Source organism: Empidonax traillii, unplaced genomic scaffold (assembly GCF_003031625.1).
Source record: "Empidonax traillii isolate 1590-97213 ecotype Southwest subspecies unplaced genomic scaffold, ASM303162v1 scaffold756:size664756, whole genome shotgun sequence".
In the NCBI taxonomy this organism is placed as follows: Eukaryota; Metazoa; Chordata; class Aves; order Passeriformes; family Tyrannidae; genus Empidonax; species Empidonax traillii.
This window is the reverse complement of record NW_020955949.1, coordinates 24,254-44,476: the sequence shown is the minus strand read 5'-3', so window position 1 is coordinate 44,476 and position 20,223 is coordinate 24,254. Positions and strand designations below refer to the sequence as shown.

The following is a 20,223-nucleotide window of genomic DNA, read 5'->3' as shown; positions in this document are numbered from 1 at the left end:
GGGTCTCTTACTCCCTAAAATTAAAAAAAAGGGGGGAAAAAAAAGACAAAAAAAAAGGTGCCCAAAGTAGTTTGGTACTCTCAGCAGAAGCAATAATAGTACAGGAAGGACAGACTGATGTATTGTCTAATTGCATTGTATCTGGCAGCGTGAAGTTTGTCCATCATAATAGATTTACAGGAGCCTGACTTCAATTCCTTTAAATGTGGCAGGTTTTAACACATAAGACTGAAATTTCCTGTGGCAGGCACGTGCCCATGGCTGAATTGTTTGGTGCTTTAAAAAGAAGTGGATCGTTTTGGGACATTTTTTAGTTGCTTCTTGTGGCTGCCACCTGCAGCAGTTGTACCCCAAGCTCTGACAGAAAGCAGGAAGGCTGTCGCTTTCCTGCTCTGCATAGGCCCCCCCTACTGGTGTCCAAGGAGCAGAGAGAGGGGGAGAGCTGCCACTTGTGTGCAGAAGGATGAAAAACCAACAGGAAGGGGATAGAGGAGAGAGCAACTGAGGGGTGAGAAGTCTACTCCGAGCCAGGAGTGCAGGTCTGTCTGTTGGAGAGGGTGGGACTGAAAAGCCAAGGATGCTGGGAGAGCTGATATGGCCGTAGGCAAGTTAGATCAGGGGCAAAACTGGCTGAAAGTTACTAGATTCTCACTGCCTAAAACCTTTGGATAATGACCTATTCTTCAAGTTTGGGTTATGGTGTGGCCAGTGAATAACTCAGTAGCAAAGTGAGTGCTTTATCTCTCACTGTGAAGGACAGAAACTAGATTGGTGACAGCCTACTGCTCTTAGTCATCATCAGCTGCAAGAGGTCTGTGCTGTGTAACTTGGCCATCAAACCTCAGGTGTATTCTGTGTGAATCCCATGATACGGAATTTCTGGGTTTGGAAGGGAGTGGGTTTGCGTTTTGATATGTAGGTGGATAAAATAATTGAGATTGGCTTCCTATAGAGCACGCATTTTCTTATATAATACTAAGATATTTACAAAAACCAGTTAATTAGAAGCCTTAGGTTTCTTCTGTGCAGCTGGGTAGGTAACAGTTACAACAGTGCAAATGCAAGTGGGAGTCGTGTTGTGCTGAAAAGGAATTTTAAATTGTGACTTTTCTACAGACATTATCAGAATAAACAGGCATAGAATTATCATAGGTATTTGCTAACTGCACTGGAAGCAGAGAGATCTGTATTTTAAGGGGGATGAAAGTTGTCAGCTAGGCAAGAACTGACAAGTGGCTGCTATGCCTTCTTCAGAGGTACTGCATTGCTAAGACCAAGATGAATATGCACATTCAAGGGTGGTGGAAGCAGAGATGCTGTAAAAAGGTGAAAGGAGATGGAGCAGGAGGGAACAATTTTGAAATTTTGGGACCCAGTCTCACCTCTCTTTCTGTAGGTGCTCCTGTGGGAAGAAAAAATTGGAAATGTTTTCAGAGTTATTACAAGCAATGCAAAAAGCATGCACTTAAAATGACAGTTACATCTTCAAATTATGCTATCATTTGCAGCATCTTTAAAATGTATTCATTTTTATATTGTATAGATCTGCCAAGTGGTCCACATACTTACCGCTTAGAAGATCTTGCCTATACGAGAAGTGGAGACAAAGGCAATTCGGCAAACATAGGTATTTTTAGTTTTCTTGCTTTCTGAAGTGATATAAGATTCTCACATAAGAGTTACATATCAAGTGCTGTTCTTAATTTCTTGAAATCTCTCATATCATTTGATGGGGTTTTCTTGTAATTGTGGTGAAACAAAAAAGAATACATCTAGAACAAGGATTTTACTAAAGAAATATCATTAGTTTCCTGATTAGCAGATGTTGTAATCTGAGGCACTAAGAAAAAATGCTAGCATGTCATGGTACAAAAAAAGATTTTTGTTTAGGGTTTGAAAGTCAAGCTCTCAAAAGTTAAGAAATGCTTTTCTAAGGTTCCTCTTACAGTTGCTACTCTTTCATGTGTATGTGTTATGTAATATAATGTCTTGGGTTGACTGATCACATGTAGTATTTTCATACATGAATTTTGTAACATGTATATAGCTAAAACATTGACAGTGTTAGGAAATACCAAAATAGCTCTTGTATGTAAGAGAATGTTTTTATTATATTGCTAATCCAAATGCTGTATTTCAGTGTGCAGTCTCTTTACATTGATTGTGCTGCTTCTTTGCATTGTTTAATAATTCCTTCTATTCCTTACTTCTGCATGCAACAATTGGCTCTCTTACTTGTTGGAAGATGAGAGCGTGTGGTGTTCAAAGCTCAGTATGAATTAAAGGTGCGTTTGGGATTTGATTTGCTATTAGCTGTCATGCTAAAACTGATAAATTTTGTTCATTTGTATTTAGGAAAATAGTTTTCTTTTCCTTGTTTGTGAAACTGGTTTTTTTGGGTTGAAGAATGAAAGAATATTGATTTTTTTTTCTTTGTCTTTTTTTCAAATGTTCCTTTCCCCATGGTTGACCACTGTTGCAGTGTAGCATTGCCACATCATGATTGACTTATAATAGACTTCTTCAGTTGTAAAAGACACTACTGCTTTATTAAGGAACAACAATAACAACAACAAACTTGACCTCTAAGATAATTTAGTCTTTAAAGTCCGTAGATAAAAAGGTCCCTCTGACACAAATCTGCCTTCCTGATCCTGCTCTGGAACCTCAGCTTCAGCATAAAATTAACTGAAGCTTATGAAAGCGTATTTGCAGCAATGCAAATGTAACTGTGATTTCTCACACTTAATGTCAGAATCTCATTTAAGAGGTGGGGCAAGGGCCAAACCTTCAGTCACTGATGATGCCTTGTTACGGTTAATTGTGATTACTTATTTAATTCTTGCAAACCACTTCAGGGAAGACAACTGCGTGTGGGTTGTTTGTTGTGATGTTGTTGTTCTTTAGGTGTCTTTCAGTGGCAGAGGGACTGTTTGCAGCCAGAAAAGGTCCAGTAATCACCTTGTGGTCACTTAGCATTCTCTTGTGTTGTGCTCCACCCTACATCTCTACTGACAGAGGGAGAGCTGTGTTTTTTATTCAGGAGCTCATTAAAGAGGATCCATATGTACAGTTTCAGTAAAGCAGAGGATCTCAGATCAGTTTTGAAAGGATAAATACAAACTGGTTTTAACAGCTCCTATTTCAACTAATGCCAGTTAATACTTAACAGGTGTGATAGCACGGCATCCCCTCTACTATCCATACCTAAAGAAAACTTTAACAGCTCAAGCCCTGGAGAATTACTTCCAACACCTTTTAGAGCATGAAAAACCAGAAGAACAACTAGTAACGAGGTGAGTAGCTTGCTGCTCAGTCTGCAGTTGTATGGCAGATACATGATGGTATCAGAAGTTATCTTAAAGTATGTTAACATACATATTGCAAAGCTGTGTGTATTATCTTTGTTATATTTTATGTATCTTCTTTTGCCTTTTTAAATAACAACTTGAGCATAATCGCTGAGAAAGAACTTGAACTTGGGCCTCTCCTGAAGCTGGACAAAGGCCGTGAATCCGTTTAGTGAAGGCATTTAAATTCCCAGTATTAGCATAGTAGTGTTGGGGTTGTTTTTGTTTTGTTCCAGTACAGAATGTCTTTATCAACAAGAAATGGCTTCTAATGCCCTTTGAGAAATTTATCTTTCCATTGGTTTTGAACCGTTTGGAAACTGCAGGAGCCTTAGTAACTGAAGCATCCCAGGCCTTTGAGCCACTGCTGAACTGAGAGTTCCAAATCTGTAAAACACCACCTGAAAGACATTCACACAGCCACTGTAGTCTGGAGCCCAAACTTAGCTGATCATCTGTCAGAAACATGCCTCATACTATCCCTGTTTCTGAAAAACATTTTTAATATTTATGAAGCTCATTCACTTTAGAGAAAGCATTCCTTCAGGTTCCCCACTATCACCCACTTTTGTGCCACATATACAAAGCCAGAATTTAAAGAAAAAACATAGCTAATTTCCCTTCTTATACTTGGAAAGAGAATACATCCCAAACAGGACGCTTTGACCTGATACTCATCTAGAAAAGAATATCCTCTTCCAGCAGACAGCTCATGTAATATTTTTGTTTTCATGGTATGGTTGATGCTCAGGGTCCTTCCTGGGGACTGGCAAATGAGACATAAGGTGTTCTTGTAGCATGAGGTATTAGAGTTTGTTCTCCTAAGGATGTCCATAAAACAGTCCCCAGATTTTAAACAGATTTTAAACCTTTTTCTCTCTTTGCAAACACGTCAAAGCTTAAACTATTCACTCTTCTAAAATGTGTTTTGATACAAAGTCAGTTGTTTGAAAATATGAAGATTCTGCCAAAATCATTACATATTTCCATGGGTAGCAGACAAATTGTTAGGTGTCTTTTTGCTTGTTCAGAGGGCTTTAGTCAGAATGGTACAGCTCAAAGCTCAGAGGGAGCTTGGAGTTATTTTCACCCCTGGTCTTTGAATTGTAAGTGCCATTTTTTTATCTTCATAAGCAGCTCAGTGCAAATCTCACCCACTGTTTTGTAAGTGCTAACAAATCTATGTATCTGATAAATTGTGATGCTAAGAAATGTAATTGAATTTCCTCTGAAACAGAGCAGAGAAGGAAAGAAATCAAAAATGTCGTGCCTCCTAATGATACTTCTAGAAATTGATTCATTGCGGTTCCTTAATGCCGTTTATGCTCACAAATAAAAGTTGAAATTTGCTGTGTCATGAAGCCAAATTGTTTTGATTAATTAGATTATCTGTTCCTGAGTTTGGCTTCCTTTAATGATGTGAAAATGGAGCTCTGTAAGTGAATTGGAAAGCTACTGGGGAAAAAGAATAAAACCTTTTGTGGAAATATTTAGGATTATAAGGATTATGCTCATGTGCTTCAGATTGTGTAGTTTCTTTGCAAATTACTTGTTTATTTTTTAGTTTTAACTTTGATAAAATAGAACCTCACTACAGAACAGAGTCTGTTAACCAGTTGCCTTTCATGCGTTTTCAATAAAGGCATTAAATAGGTGTACTAAACAGAGAAAAGGTGGGATTACTGTGATAGAAAACACTGAAAGCTCAAACTTCTAGAATTTTCAGGTAAATTAATAACAAAAGATTGTCTTTCAGCCCCCTCATTCCCTGAAACCCCAAACCTAAGTGATTGTTTTCCATAATAAAGTGCTGGAGTACATTCTTAACAGATCTGATTATCTTAAGATAGGGAATAAGAAACTTTTTATGTAATGGTATTAAGTGAAACATTTAGGAAGGATGGTAAAACTATCCTGTGAGATTTTTGTTGGTTTTGTCTTATGAAATATTGTATATAGAATATTTTGAGAACATTCCAATGCTCAGAAATAAAAAAAAAAAAAAGACAGCTGATTTTTTCCTACGGGGTATTTTTCACCAGGAGCAGAAATGGGGATACTGGTGCTTCTAGATTGCTTTTTTTTTTTTTGGTACATATTAGAGGGGGAAAATAGATATTTCTCTACATGCAAACATCTCTGTAAGCCTACTTGTTTCCTGCTTTCCTCTGATGAAAAGAATCCTATCTTTTCCTCGATTTAAACACATTAAATAATTTTATATCATTATTATTTCCATGCATTTTAACAGGATATTCAGAGGGAAACCTGATTTCTTTCCCTATGTATGGACAGCACTTTAAAGGAAGTAGTTAAGCAGGCACCCCATTGTGCAAAAGCATAGGAGTTCAGCTTAGAACAGTGAATTTTCCTTGTTTTACTGGTTTCTGTCACACTTACGATTCTTTGAAGGGTTTATTTGTTTTCTGTGTTTTTTAAAAGCAGCTCTTAAAACTTTCGATTGAATTGTACAATTAGATAATATTTTTTTCCTTTAGATCTAAGTTAATTAAACTTAAATTGTTTAATTATGCTGAGTGCCTGCCAACATTTTGGTTAATGTATTGTTGCCGCTTAAGACTATTACAGTGATTATAGTGGGGTTTTTTTCTTTTATCATGGGAGCCTGTTTTCTGTGTGGAAATATTTTGAATGCTCAGATGCTTCAAACAGGCCTTAAAATATTGAAGATGCTGACCTTCGTATATTATTTTGTAGTCCTAGTTTTAGCTATAGTATATCACTCTAAGTATTTCCTCAAAGTACTTCAAATGAATGTGCCATTTTAAAATGTTCCAAATGAAGATCTGTTGCTTGTATTGCATAATTCCTCTGCCAGAATTACTGCAGAAAGTGAAATGAAATTCTTCTGCTCATTTTGTCATTTGCTTCTACTTTTGTATGCTCTTCAGTTTCTCTCCTGATTTTTTTCCTGATTGATTTTCATGAAACTTCTTTTGAGAAAAGAGGTATTAGCTTCTGAAATACATATTCCATCAGTCTAATTCTTGTGGAGAGATCTGCCAGTAGTGAAATTGTTTGCTGCCTGGAAAACTAGGCCAGTTTTTCAGAGTGAGATTTATAGTGTAGTGCCTAGCTCTCATGGTATGTGGTGATTGGTAATTTGTGTTGAGCTTTTTAGTTGAAAATTGTATGGGGTCCTCTGTTTGTGCTGTGTAGTTGATTATGCTATATAGTAAATAATGTAGATGACTTATTGTAGAAGTTGCTTTATTCTCCATACTCTTGTTGTCTAGTAGAGCACTGGTGGATTATTCTACTTTCCTGCCTTCCCAATGGATTTGCATTTAAACATGATAATGTTGCCTGCCAACTAGTTTTTAAGGAAGGGCAACAGAATGCTGACGCAAATTTTTTTTCATAATGACAACTAAGACGAAACTCTACTAAATATAACATCGTTTTATAATACAGCTATGCTAATAAAACTCTGAGTGTGGTAACGAAGTAGTAGAGAAGGAACAGTGAAAACTTTTTTTCTGGGAGACAGACACAGACACTCCATGACTAATGCTTGCAAGAACAAGAACTGAAGTGACTGCCAGACGGCTCAGCAGAATCCTCTCCTTCCATGAAAGGTTTGGGTCATACACCCAAGATACAAGGACAGACAGGGCTGTGAATGTCAGCAACAGCCGTGATTTTCACAATGCTCAAAAGGAGCTGAAGCTTAGCATGACAAAATAAGCAGTTGTAAGTGCACTGCAAGAAATTCCAGCTGTATCGGGGGAAAGATTGGAAGAATATGTCCCAAACAGATGAAGACCAGATAGGTGACTAAAGAGGAGGAAGTGTGATTTAAAGTGTAGCAGTCAAACATCTGGAGACAGTGAGAATTGGATATAATTTTTCTCTGTTATTCCTCATGGATTGATGATACTTTGATTAAATGCTTTCCTATGGAGTTAAAGGAAAACTGTCTAGTCCTCAGATGAAGAAAATATTGGAGGAAAGCAAAACCAAAGAAAAACAAGAGTAGAAAGAAGATGACAAAACACTGAAAAACTGCAAGGAGAGGCAAATGGAAATACATGGAGACCTATTTATGGAATCTGGAACAATAGGAAACCACAGAGCCATTTGCCAAACTGCTACAGAAGTTTCCAAATTGGAGCTGTACCAGTCAAAATCAAGAATGGAAAAATTATTACAGTGGCGATGGAACAGAAAAATAGGTCTGTCACACTAAAATAAAACTCCATCTGAACAAAATACCTTGCTCCAAGAAAGCATTGAAATGTAGCTGTACTTTTTATTTGCTACAGAATTATCCGTTGGTTGTAAGAGTTCAGTGTAGTGACTCATAGTTATTTCTCAGTAACAAAGAGGATGCCTTTCCAATGGGCTGGTGGCATTTGTTAGCAAAAGTGAGTGCCAGGAATTAAGGGACTGTAATTTTCGGTATCAGAACTAGGAACTAATAAAAATACTTCCTTTTGCCCTCTACGTTGTCTGAGTTGATACTTGTTCTTGAACCTCTGGCCTAAGGAGCTTTCTATATGGGCTTTAACTCATAGAAAAAAGAAATCTAGAAATGGCCTTATTAGAGGCCTCATGCCTTAGGCATGAGTTTTGGAGTTGAATAGAGGAGAATGATTACTTTAAAGTCCTACTTTCGAACTATGAGGACTCTTGATTTGGAGCAAGGGGAAGGAACACGAAGGCAGGGAGGGCCTTGTGTTAATCTTAACTTTTAGGTTTGACTTGGCAGTGGGATGCAATCAGAAGCATGAAACCTTTGCATGCTGGCTTTGCTTGATGTTCTGTACAAATGTTCCTTACAAAATCTCTTGAGAAGTAACGTGCAGTTTTTATTTTACAGATATGAGTTGCCAGGAATCCATGGATTAAATTTTGTTCTGAAGAATTCCCTTGGTGGTGGTGGTATAGCATCCCTAAGAAGTGACCCACAGGCATGTATCAAAGCAATGGTTTTAATGTAGTTATCTTTTACAAGTCTCTTTATAACTAGCTTTTGGGGTGGAACTGTAAGTTTTTGGGGTGGAACTGTAAGCTTTTGGGCTTGATTCTAGCTCCTTTTAATTTCCTGTTAAGAGACATTACCTATATATATATATATTTTTAAGGTTTGAAAACAACATAGGGAAGTAGAAAGTTGATTTAGAATATGTGGTGAAAAAAATCTGTACGAGAAACTATTGAGATAGTTTTCAAATCATTTATTGTCAGCTGTGCTACCTGAGTTTTTAGATGCATCAGCAAAATTAGTTTGTCAAAAAGGCTGTCACATTTTGAAAAATGCAGATTTACTGGACAACTTTGATTATTCCCAGTATTTTTACAGGAACCATGCACTGTATAGCAACTCCTAACTCTTCCTATGCCTTCTATAGTTAAAATACTGATAAATAATATAAATATGAAAAACAGATGGATAGGAGTTCTTTTGCATTGATGACATTATGTGAACCTGAAAGTAACACTTTCCAAGAGTACAGTTTGAGTATTAAATATTTGAAACCTCTAATCCTGAAGATGTGACCCTTTAGCCTGGCAATGCTACGGCCACGGCACAGCTGCCATAGGATCAGAAGTGCTTATGTGTACAAATAATCACTGCACAGTCAAGAAGACTGCTCACAAAATAAGGCGATGCTATATATGAATTGGATAATAGAACTGAACCCCAAGTAAGTGTTTTAGCACTAGGTACCAAATAAACTAAAGAAACTGTTCCATCTGTTCATGTTTAGGTGCTTGAAATCTCAAATGTATAGTTTTCCTTACTTAATTGTATTGATTCACAAGTGAGAAAGCCAAATAAATGGAAAAGGTAAATATAACTTTGGATAACCTACATTCTCAGGCTTGATAAAACTTACCCAGAATTAAATACATATATATATGTGTATGTGTGTATAGAAAGAAATACTAATAAAAACCATCCAAAACATACTGAATTTTCACTGATTACAGGAAAAATACTCTATTGAACCACTTCTAAAAAACTTAATTAAGAAAGGTGATAGATAGTAAAATGACATGTTGGTTTGGTTCTTTTTCTTACAGGGTAAAGCACTTGGACAGATGCTGTTGGATTTCCAGATTAAAAACGTTCCTGATTTAAAATCACTGATAGAGTAACAGGTGTTTAATATATGTGCTTTTAACACTGAGTGGTATAAAAACATGTTATAAACAAGAACTGGCTTCTTGAGTGAGATTTTTTTTAAGGTAAAAGAGTAGAAATTTGTGACAGTTATCTCTCAGAGGCTTAGCTATATGGCACAGATTAGCAAATGTCTTGAGTAATAATACCAGACTAATAGCTTTGTCTATGACTGATAACATTTCCTGTCTAGATAATACATTGGATGAAGAATTAATTTATTTCCTGAAAAATAGAATTAATCAAATTGCAACATAACATTTAATTATAAGACAAGATAATCTTTAGCCCGAGGTGAAAATTATCTCCTGCTCAGTCCATCTCTCTCTTCCTTTTCTCAGTCCTTATTAGAAAATTCAATGGACTGCTCTCCTGTCAGCTGTGTTTGTCCTGTGCATAGATTGAGGCTGGTAACCTGCTGTGCATTGCTGTGAAGTCAGCACTGTCGGGTACTGGGGAACAGCTTTCCCTGTTGGGCAATAAAGGAAAGTAATAATTGGTACTGTTATACAGTGACTGGTTGTAAATGCTGACCTTTGGTGGTGATCCACCAAACTTCCAGCACTTTGTCTGATTAATGACAGACTTTATTATTACATTTTCCAATATCTCTTACTAATTAATCCCTCGGTTGAAAGCACTGACTACTAGTAAATCACAGATCTTGGCTTGGTAATAAATTTGGAGATAACAAATAAATCATGAGGAAAGGGGAGTCTGCCTGCTCGCCCCTCCTTGGGATGGTGCAGTCCTGGCAGGGAGGAAGGGGGGCCAGGTTGAGAGATACCTGGTTTTGTTTCAGATGTTAAGTCATCTTTTTGTGCAGCAGAGTCATGCCCGGATTAAGTTCATTTGACTGTTGTTTGCGTTGCCCTTCCCACAGAAAAGTCTGTCTTCTGCTGTGAAGGGAATACCATGTTGAATGCAGTGTACTCTCTCTTCTGACTCCCAGTTATCACCTGCCCATCTTCCTGCACAATATGACTAGCATATTCAAATTAGGATACTTCTAAACTTCTTCACCTGATTAAGAGACTTCACCTGATTTAGAAGAGACTCAGAAATCTGTATTATAGTTCTGGGACAATACCAGGGTGGAAGTTTCTGATAACTATATTTTCTCTGCTGAAGCCATAAAAATATTACTGCTCATGTTCAGCCATTTTATAATCAGAAATTAATCTTTCTGCTTTTTGGGGGGTGATTGTATTAATTGTTTAGTGCTGACAAAAATGAGACATTACTAATACCAGACAAAACTATAAAAGTAAGTATTTTCTTAATTGTCACCAAAACTAGCTGTTAGTTGTTCTAGTGTGCTATCACTGTTACTGATTTCCTAGCCTCCTGCTTGCTAAGGAGGACGCTGCAGTGAATCATTCCCACCTTTTCTGTGGTTTTTTCATTTGAATTGAAGGTATCATAAGTGAATCCTTTATTCACCTAAACACATTATTCTCTGAGCGAGTCCTAAGTACTGTCCATGTTTACAGCATGATTCAGTCAGGTTGTAAAAAATGAGTCATTACTTCATTGCAGAAAAATACCCAAGTTAATAACTTCAAAGGGAAAACGGCATGCAGGTTTTATTATGTTTACAGTCAGTGTTTGTTAGAATACTCTTGTTAATAATTTGGAAGCCTATTAAGAGGAAAAAAAAAAACCCGATAGGCCTAGGTAACAAACCTACAAGGATAAAAAGGCTACAGTAACTATTTGCAGTTCACTCAATATGCTGCTTAAGTGACTCTGGAAATGTGTATGCAATACGTTTCTGAATAAAAGTGAATATTTATAAAGTATAAATTTGTTTTAGTCATTTATCTTCTACAGGAAGAGAGTGATACTTAGCTCAAAGGTTCTTTGTTTGGGATTGTTTCACTTGCCTGCAATTTCAGGCGTTGTCTTGCCGGTTTCCTTCTTTGTTCAGATTTTGTCTGTTCTGTCCCTAGTCTTTGTCAACTACAAAAACTGGAAAAGTAAATGATACTGTTTTTAGAGATCTGGTCACTTACAGCTCTACAATGGAAGCTGTAATTTCATGAAAAGAATGGTACAGTGTTCAAATGGATTGGATATGGGAATACAAAGGCATTATTTTTTATCTCTGCAATAGCCCTTTTGGATGCTGTGAAACCATCCCTCACAAACCCCTCAGTGTTTTCTGTCCATTGCTTCTTTCAGTACACCCATTTAAACCAAGTGGCATTGCTTTTCAGATAATTTTCTTGCGAATTATACCCTCCAAAAATCCCTATCCAAAGATTTTATTCTCCTCGAACGCCTTAACATGTTTTGAATTCGTGAAACTGTACTTGTTTCAGCTGTCCCAGAAGACATGAAAGCTGCATTTGTTTCTTAATCTACAGTAAAACTTGAGTAATAGAGAAATGTTTGGTAAAATGTCAAATGCTGAGCATGTTTGCAGCCAGCATTGGTTTAACTTAGGTCAGTTAAAAAATTCATTTTGCCTGCTTGTTAAACCAGGTCTGTTCCTCACATAAGCAACAACTTAACCTTTCCAATTGCCTGCCTTTCCTGCTTTTTCCCTACTGTGTTAGCTGTGAGGGCACGATGGAAATAGTAATGCCTAGTGCATAAAATAAGGTTCCTTGTACTGCAGAAGTTTCAGTGTAATGGAAACTGGCTCACACTTCTTACCTAAGAAGTTTTTGTGCTGTGGCTCATCTGCACTGCTGAACAAAGGCTGCATTCTCTTACCCCTTGCTGCTTTCTTACTGCATCTCACCCTAACTCTTGAAACTAAAGCATGGGTTTTATCATGAAATTGTTCCATAGCAGTTAACAGTCCAAACAAATACTTTCTCAGTGTTTGCTGGTGTATATTTAATATTCCCAAGTGTTTTTTCCACTTAAATTTGTGTATTAAAGGTACAAAAGATGTTATTCAAAGGTCACCCAAGAGGATGTGCCACTGTTTGATGCACAGTGTATATTTTTAGTTTTGCCACCTCCCATTGAGCCATTTTTCCACTGAAATAAATATTTTTTCCTACTTCAGAGCAGATGAAAAATAATGGTAAGTATACCTTCTAAATTTCAGTAATTGGAGTGCAGCCCCTCGAGTTTGAAAGCTGAAAATGTTGGATTGCAAGTTGCTTTTCAAGAATCTGAATGGTTTAATTCAGAAATTACTTTGTGTTGTATTAAATACTTTGCACACAGTAATGCTCACATCAGTTGCAAGGTAGTGGCAAAGCATAACCTGGATGGATTTCACTTGCTGCAACCCATTCCAACGTCCTGTCTGCTCTGTAATGCCTTTTGAGCTTGTTCATTGGGGTTTCCAGGCTTGGGATCAAGCGAGTGGTTGGGGGGAGTGGGGGGGGTAGGGGTGGGGGGCTGGACAGATGAGGCTTGTCAGTGCCTCAGGTACACAAGGAAATTACGCTGCATAAATGCCACACCTTTCAGCTTAAAACTTTGAAACCCTCCCATGCAGGAAGACTGTGAGTCGTCTTCTTGTGGCAATTCCTCTTCTTCGATTTCATCCTGGTCTCCTTTATGGATTTACCTGAAACGGACCCTGGTGATTTTGGGATTAAAGCTAACTGGTGTGAAGAAAGCAAACAAAGGATGCCTCCAAGAGAAAGATCCCATTGGCAAATGCCTGTGTCTGTCAGGGAGTTCAGCTGAATTTCTCTACCTTCTTTGGGCAGGGGAAGAATCTTGAACTGTAGGACTGAAGCATCTCTAGCACCTGTTTCAACAGAGACCATCCAGACACTCCCTAGACAGCTCTGGGGAAGGGGGGAGGGGGAGTCTTGAGATGGCAGCACAGGGCAGGAAGAGTGCACATCGTCACAGGATGGAGACGGGAACCTTTCTGTGCCAAGACATTCTGTGGAATGTTTGACAGCCTTCAGTGGCACACTGCTCCAGCTCTGGACCAGCTGCTCTGACTATCACCCAACAGGTGAGACCCATGAGGATGAGGCATTTTTTCTTTTCCCCCTGTCCCTTAAAGATAATGCACTAGTTAAAAATGAGTAATTTCCCCCTCCTCCCCCTGTTTTTATTTACTACTAGCAGAAGCTTCAAACCTTCCAAATATATTTAAAATCTGAATTTGCAAGTACACTGGTTTAATTTATATAATTGTGTGTGACTTGTGGCTAATCCACAGGGTTCCTGCCAACATCATAAGCCACATCTATAAGGTATTTTCTCTTTTGTAAGTGAAGTGATTTGAAGTCGGGGGCTTGAGAAGGGTAAGCCTCTGTTACGTAAAAATTTGGCTGAGACTCTCCAGACAAAATCCCAAATGCCTGATCACCCTGTTAAGTAGTGCTGGGGCTCTGGCCTGTAATCAACAATGGAACAAGAGGTTATGGTGGGCCTCCCTCTTTGCAGATGAAGCAAGGTGAGGATTATCTTCAGTTCCCTAGGAAGCTCCTCTCTGCTCCAAGCAGGAGAAAACTGGAGGACACCACCCATCATTTTTGTTTACAAGCAGTGAGGTAACCCACTCCCCTGAAATATTTTCTTCACCAAGGAAGTGAAAAACTTGGGTTGGGTCATTGATAAGCTTCAGCTTTCCTGGGCATAAGATCCTGAACCTTGGTTCAGTATCTGTGGTAGAAGGCTTTTGCCTGCTGGGTACTTTGCATCCCCTCTGCCTTCCTAGTCATACCAATCTGCTAATGGAAAGAAAAAGCAGTGGTAAACATTTTTCTCTTTTTTTTTTTTTTTTTCTGGTGTGACCAAAGGGGTTCTACAGCTCGAGGGTGGTCTAGAGATCTCATTAGTGATCCACAGGCTCTCGGATTTAAATTGACTGAGGAGAGAAAAATAACCTACTGTTTAAAGACGGTTTTCCTATGGAGAGCCGCCAAACTCTTGCACACCAGCAGTTCTCACTTCCCTGTTTCCTACTTGGCATCCCGTGTTTGCGGTTATTCGCCTGAGTTTAAGGGAAGATGCTCCAACAAATTTCTCCAGCATTCTTACAGGCATATCCCTCGCTCCCGCGCCCGCCCCGCGTTTCTCACGGAGGCGAAAGCTCCCCCCTGCAGCCGGAGCGGCAGCGCCGGGGCAGGAGCGGCTGCGGCACGAACAAAGCTCCCGGCGGCGGGGACTCGGGGAAAGGCTGCAGCCACGGCGGCGGCCCCCTCCCCTGCCACTCTCCGGGCCCTGTCATCTTCCAGGTAAGATGAATGTCTGTCCCATCCATCATCCCGCCGTTCCCGAGGGGGCGGGAACCTGCTCGGCTACTGAAAGTTCCGAGCCTCGTCCGGGGCGGCATTGTTGACCTGACAGGGCTGCTCTTTTGTGGGCTCCGTTGCCAGGATTTGTCCATTTGCATAAAGGATTAGCATGAAACTGAGCGGATGGGAATGCCCCTCCGCCGATTCACACTCTTTCTTAGCTGGGCGGACCTCTGGGGCAAGTTAATTTATAAATGTGACTTCCCGCTCTCCCTCGGAGACCTGTTTTCTTTCCAGGAAGAAAGACGCTCCGCTCCCCTCTCCCGCCCCTCGGTGAGCACCGTGCCAGCCCCCTCGCCCCGATCCCAGCTGGGTGTCGCTTGGACTCCGCGGCTGCCGAGGTGGCCCCTGGGGTCCCACCGGCAGGGGAAAGTGAACGAATTGACTGCGGCCCCGGGCGGGGCTCTCTGTTCCCTGCTCTCCCCAGGGCGGGTGCAGGGCTTCGCTCGCACTTTTCCTTGCACTTCTACCTGGGCAGCGCCGAGGGAAGGCGGGGCGGGAGGTGCGGGTGGCTCCCGGCCCCAGAGTACGTGGGCACTGTGGCGTCTCGGGGGCCGCTCCGTCGCCGCGGCCAGGCCGAGTGACACCGGCTCGGCTCGGGGGTCCCGCCGCGCTTCCCAATAAAGCCCGGCCGGTCCGGGGCGGGCGCTCCCCGCACGCCGCTCACCCGATGGGCCGGCCCCGGTGCCCGCCCCGCCCCACCGGGAGCCTAGAAAAGCGGAGACGGGCGCCGGGGGCTGATTGAAGGCACCTAGGGGTTGCCCAGCCGACCATGAAAAACCCCGTGCAGCAAGCAGCCTCGTTGCTGCTGGAGAAGCTGATGCTCCTCGTCCACGTCCATGTCCGGCCCTTCCTCGCGGCCTTGGTCGGGGAGACAGCGCCGCCGGTCCCCGGCGACTACGACACCAGCTCTTTCAAGCGGGGCGACCTTCTGGAGGTGCCCCGCACCCTCTTCATTCACTTTGGCATCTACCTGGGCGAGAACCGCGTCGCCCACTTGATGCCCGACATCCTGCCCTCCTTCACCGACGACGTCCAGCAGATCCAGCAGGTGGTGACCAACAAGCGGCTTATCTTGGGCGTCATCGCCAGGACGGCCCGCGTCCGCGTGGACACGGTGGAGGACTTCGCCTACGGCGGCAGCATCCTCGTCAACCACATGGACCGGCTCTTCGAGGATCAGGTGCTGGGCAGCGAGGAGTCGGCGCGCCGGGCGGAGAAGCTGATGGGCGCCACGGCCTACAGCCTGCTCTGGAACAACTGCGAGCACTTCGTCACCTACTGCCGATACGGAGCCCCGGTCAGCTTTCAGACCGACAAGGTACGGCCCGGCCCGCGGAGCGGCCGGGACAGGCGGGGGGCGGCGCTGCCCTTCCTGCCGTTCCCCGAAAGTGGGTCAGCCGCGGCCCCAGGGCGGGGGTTCCCCGGCCGGAGCTGACGCCGCTGTGCCCTGCCCGGGACGGTGCGGAGCCGGGCCCCTGCCGCCTTGCAGCGGCGAGGAGAGCGAAGCTGAATTCGTAGGTCGATTAGTACTTTTCTGAAATGCTCCGAAACTACTTCGGCTGGCTTCAGCCCTAGCCGCAGGCAGTACCAGGGCTGATGCTGGGGGTGATGCGGCGCCAGCCCTTGTGCTGGGGCTCCCGTGTGAGACCTGGGAGAGCAGCCGCTGGTCTGTCCCGAGGGAAGTGGGCATCGCCAGCTTTCCAGCCAAAGCTTTCCTCTTCAACTCTCATCTTTTGCCCCCTTTTTTTTTTTTTTTTTTTTCCAGTTCTGTGAGACTGTGAAGATGATTATTCGGGACCAGAGGAGCGTGCTTGCTTCAGTGCTTGTGGGACTAGCGTCAATATTCTGCCTAGGTTTGGCACCCTCCACCACGCTCCCCACTATCTTTATTCCCTTCTTTCTGTGGATGGCTGGCTAACAGCCTTCCTGGAAGCTTGCTGCCGGCATCTGTATATAGGATGTATACTGCTGTATTTATGAAAGCACAGATTACTCATCGACGTCGTGTAAAGTTTCTTAACCTTGTGCACCGTTTTAAAATACAACTCTGTCTAGAACATAGTGCACAAGGCATAGCTTACTGTGTAAGCCAAGTAACAGATTTCCTGAAAATCTTGGTATATTTTAACACACCTTTAAATCATGAAAAAAAGTAGCCTTGCGATGCAGTTCTGTTCCTTGTTTTTAGCCATAAGTGATTCTGACTACATCCTTCAGATTCTGCAGTTTCTTAGCTGCATACCTGGGTATCATAACTGTTAACAAAAATGGATGATGGAGTTCCACAAAGTGATGGAATTGGGAAACAAGCTGCTTACCTCTTTCTTTTATAAATATAGTATATATTCAGAAATTACTATCTCCGTTCTTAAAATACTCTTCAGTGGAGATGCAAATAAGTAAACTGACTCTTTTTGATAGCAAAGAAGAAAAACCAACGCCTGTGCTGCAGGAGCACATCTGGCCAGACTGGCTAAAGTAATTTCCCTTCTGGGAAATGTTCTCAAATCTGTCAATTGTATTAATTGTGTAAATGCTTGCTACAGTATTGAACAACTTTTTAATTGGGTTAGTCGTAAGGAAAGGTGGCAACTCCTTGTCAATTTCCCTGCTACTGATAGTGACTAGTATGTCTAATATAAATGGCAACAGAGGGATTTAGGAGATACAGGAAGAAACTAGCTTGCCATATGACAACTAGTGACCTACAGATGCTAGTCCTTTCCAGTGTTCCAGGAAACATGACATGAGGAGGAGGACAGACACCAGTTTAATTCCTGCCTTCCCTCAGCAGTGGAACCTGTGTGAGTGCCATAAAGTATCAGGGATAATTGGAGCAGTTTCTGTGGTGGCTGTATTGTGATTTTGTATGTTGCCTGAAAACAAGATGCTTCTCAGTAAAAGATAACATGTCTTTCTATACTCATTTCTTGTGAGTAACTATTCACTTGCAAGCCAGCAATTGGTGCTAAAAATATTTCATCTTCTATGTAGTGGCCTTTCAGTTTATCAAGAATGTGTAAAGTTGGATTTGAAATCAAGTTCGTGTAGCCAATTGTTTAAATGCTAAAAGCCTTTGCTATTTTTTTTTTTCTTAGCAAGGTCTTTTATGTATGCAGAGAAATTGTGCAGCTCCTGGAATGCCTTGCGTGCATACACGCACTTACTTGTTCGCACACTGTGCTTGCCTTCCTTTCTAGTCAAAAGCCAATACGATGGTGTCTTCACCAAGGACTGAACCTCAGATTTACTTGTTTTTCTAAGTGGTGTGCAGTGTCCTGTTATCAGCTCTGATATGGCTGATAATGGCCACTGAAATGGCCACTTCCCAAATTTTTACAGAGACTCGTTTTAACTGTGCTATAAACCCCTTCCTCCTTCCCCTAGACCTTACAGATGCTTGAAGATTATATTTTTGAACTGTGAGCCTACTTGGCTACTCTCTAATCATTGTCTTCTGGCTGCTTCACTATAACCGACAAAGAATGTAAAGACTGGGGTGAAATTCCAGCTCGTAGGAAACAGCAACATGACTGCTGCTGCCATCAACTGAGAGGGGATTTCATCCCAGCTTTCAGTACATGTTCAATCTGCAGCCCAGCTCCAAGTAGCTGGATATCAATTCCTGCTGGATCCTTGTAAACAATTTCTGCTCTGCTTTCAAAAATTACAATGCTCGGTGTAACTGCTTCTGGTAAACTTTTGAAATTAAGGTGTTTTTTAATTAACAGGAATTACTTTTTCATAGTGTACGCATTAGTGATATTTACATAAACTCTAGTGTGGTTTTTTTTTTACTTGCTGTGCATAAGGTATGAACTGTAGTCATTACTGTAATTATATAAATAGATTTTATTCAGTTAAAAAGTCTACTAGCCTCTTGATATTTAGTATAGGGCTACAGCATTACTCTAAGATATCCCAGTAGGGCACTGAACAGGCCATTAACATGCAGTTATATGGTGTCTGATTACAGGTGGGCTTTTCTGTTACCCTTTATTTAACTGGGATTTATAAAAATTCCAGTAATTCTTACAATTCACATATACAATAAACAACGGGGTCATGACCAGTAACCAAACCACAAGACTGTTGGAAGGCAGAGAAATGTTCCTGCTCTGGCTTCAGTATCAAAGGACCAGTGCTCCTCCACTGCTAATGCTGTTGAGCAAAAAATCATCCTGAGTGACTAAACTGGGATTTTCATTGGTGTCTATGAAAGAAATGAAAGCAGTTCCTTTGCAGGCTTGCAGCTTTATTAATAGAGAATGGTCCTTCAACATGTAAAGTTTTAAACTTATGAAATGGTCTAGAATGTCTTGCTGTACCCTTTCATCGAAGACAAACGATGATGTGGGCATAGGAACAGAAATTCAGCTGCACATTTAGGCATTTTTCCTACCAACTATAATTCTAGCAAAGATCTGGAAATTTTGTTAAAATCAGGCATGAGTCAAATCAGTCATATTCTGAGGGGAAAAACAACACTAGCAGGCATGAATTGTCCTGTCCAGCTCAGTGGGTGGTGTTTGTGCTCTGAAATATTTTGGTAAATGTCAGTATCAACTTTTTTCTGTAATTACTTGACTAAAAATAAGTACTTGCCCTAGCTGGAGCATTGCATTTCAGACTTTAGCTCAACTGTGATGCAACTGAAACGAAAGAGCCAGTTATAATAAAAACACAGAAAACTGAAGTAGTTCACTGTTGGGGAAATGTGTGTGATTAGACGAGAAATTGTTCATCGGTAACTGTAAGTGATGGTGATGGGGAGTGTAAATCTAGAGCTGCAGCTCATTTTAGTGGTGGGGCTGTTTTGACAAGCTGTGTGGTTAAACCAGAATACGTAATGGAGGAGTATAACCATCACCCCTGTGCCACTGGGAAAGGCAAGTAGTGAAGACATGCAGTTTAAGGGATAGATGTCTCACTTCAGGCTTTCCAAAGAAAACAAAAATAAAGTCAGCATTCACAAGGCTCAAAATGTTTTTACAAAACATGTTTTTAAAAGAAAAAAAAAAGTAAGTTGCTAAATGAAGGCATTAGAACTGTGTTCTTTCTGGTTTTCTATTTGCATTTATTTTAACTTGGAACATAAATGATTACTCATACTTTGGTGAACAATCATCTGCTACTTGATTTCACCTTTGCGTCCTTCTGTGCTGAAGGAGAATGCTACATATAAATGCCATTGAGGCTTTTAATGAAAACAAAATCATAGCAATACTTGTTAAAGTCTGAGGGGGTGGGGAAGAGGGAATTAATCTGGTGTGTGACTTGACATCATCCAGACAGGTTTTAGAAAGCAAACTGCAGCAACAAGAAACATTAGAACTGTGATCTCTAGAAATGATATGGTGCTGTATTATTTATTGCATGTTCTCACATTAAATAAAGCGTCACACGTCACTGAATGATACAGAATTGTGTTAGACAGTCCTTAGTTGGCATCTCCTTTATCCACTGAAATTTAAAAAACGTCTTTTGGTCA

At 41.1% G+C, this 20,223-nt stretch overlaps 2 protein-coding genes across 2 annotated transcripts in view; both read left to right on the top strand.

Moving 5' to 3' along the window:
- LOC114066322 overlaps nucleotides 1-10,270 on the top strand; it is a 60,112-nt gene extending 49,842 nt beyond the window's left edge. Inside the window, exons 18-21 of the mRNA XM_027900928.1 lie at nucleotides 1,544-1,627; nucleotides 3,173-3,296; nucleotides 8,194-8,284; nucleotides 9,402-10,270. Of these exons, the coding sequence (XP_027756729.1) occupies nucleotides 1,544-1,627; nucleotides 3,173-3,296; nucleotides 8,194-8,284; nucleotides 9,402-9,476 (374 nt within the window). The 3' untranslated portion in view covers nucleotides 9,477-10,270. The remainder of the gene's footprint in view (nucleotides 1-1,543; nucleotides 1,628-3,172; nucleotides 3,297-8,193; nucleotides 8,285-9,401) is intronic.
- Nucleotides 10,271-15,478: 5,208 nt separating this feature from the next.
- LRAT (lecithin retinol acyltransferase) lies at nucleotides 15,479-20,197 on the top strand. Its single transcript, XM_027900941.1, has 2 exons — nucleotides 15,479-16,050; nucleotides 16,498-20,197. The coding sequence occupies exons 1-2, from the start codon at nucleotides 15,502-15,504 to the stop codon at nucleotides 16,648-16,650; spliced, it is 702 nt and encodes a 233-aa protein (XP_027756742.1). The 5' UTR covers nucleotides 15,479-15,501; the 3' UTR covers nucleotides 16,651-20,197.
- The last annotated feature ends 26 nt before the right edge of the window (nucleotides 20,198-20,223 follow it).

What these genes read in the sequence shown, in the direction of transcription:
- LRAT (XM_027900941.1), top strand. Translation starts at nt 15,502, where the DNA reads ATGAAAAACCCCGTGCAGCAAGCAGCCTCGTTGCTGCTGGAGAAGCTG. An exon ending in TCAGCTTTCAGACCGACAAG is followed by an intron (nt 16,051 to 16,497) that starts GTACGGCCCGGC and finishes TTTTTTTTCCAG; the next exon opens with TTCTGTGAGACTGTGAAGAT.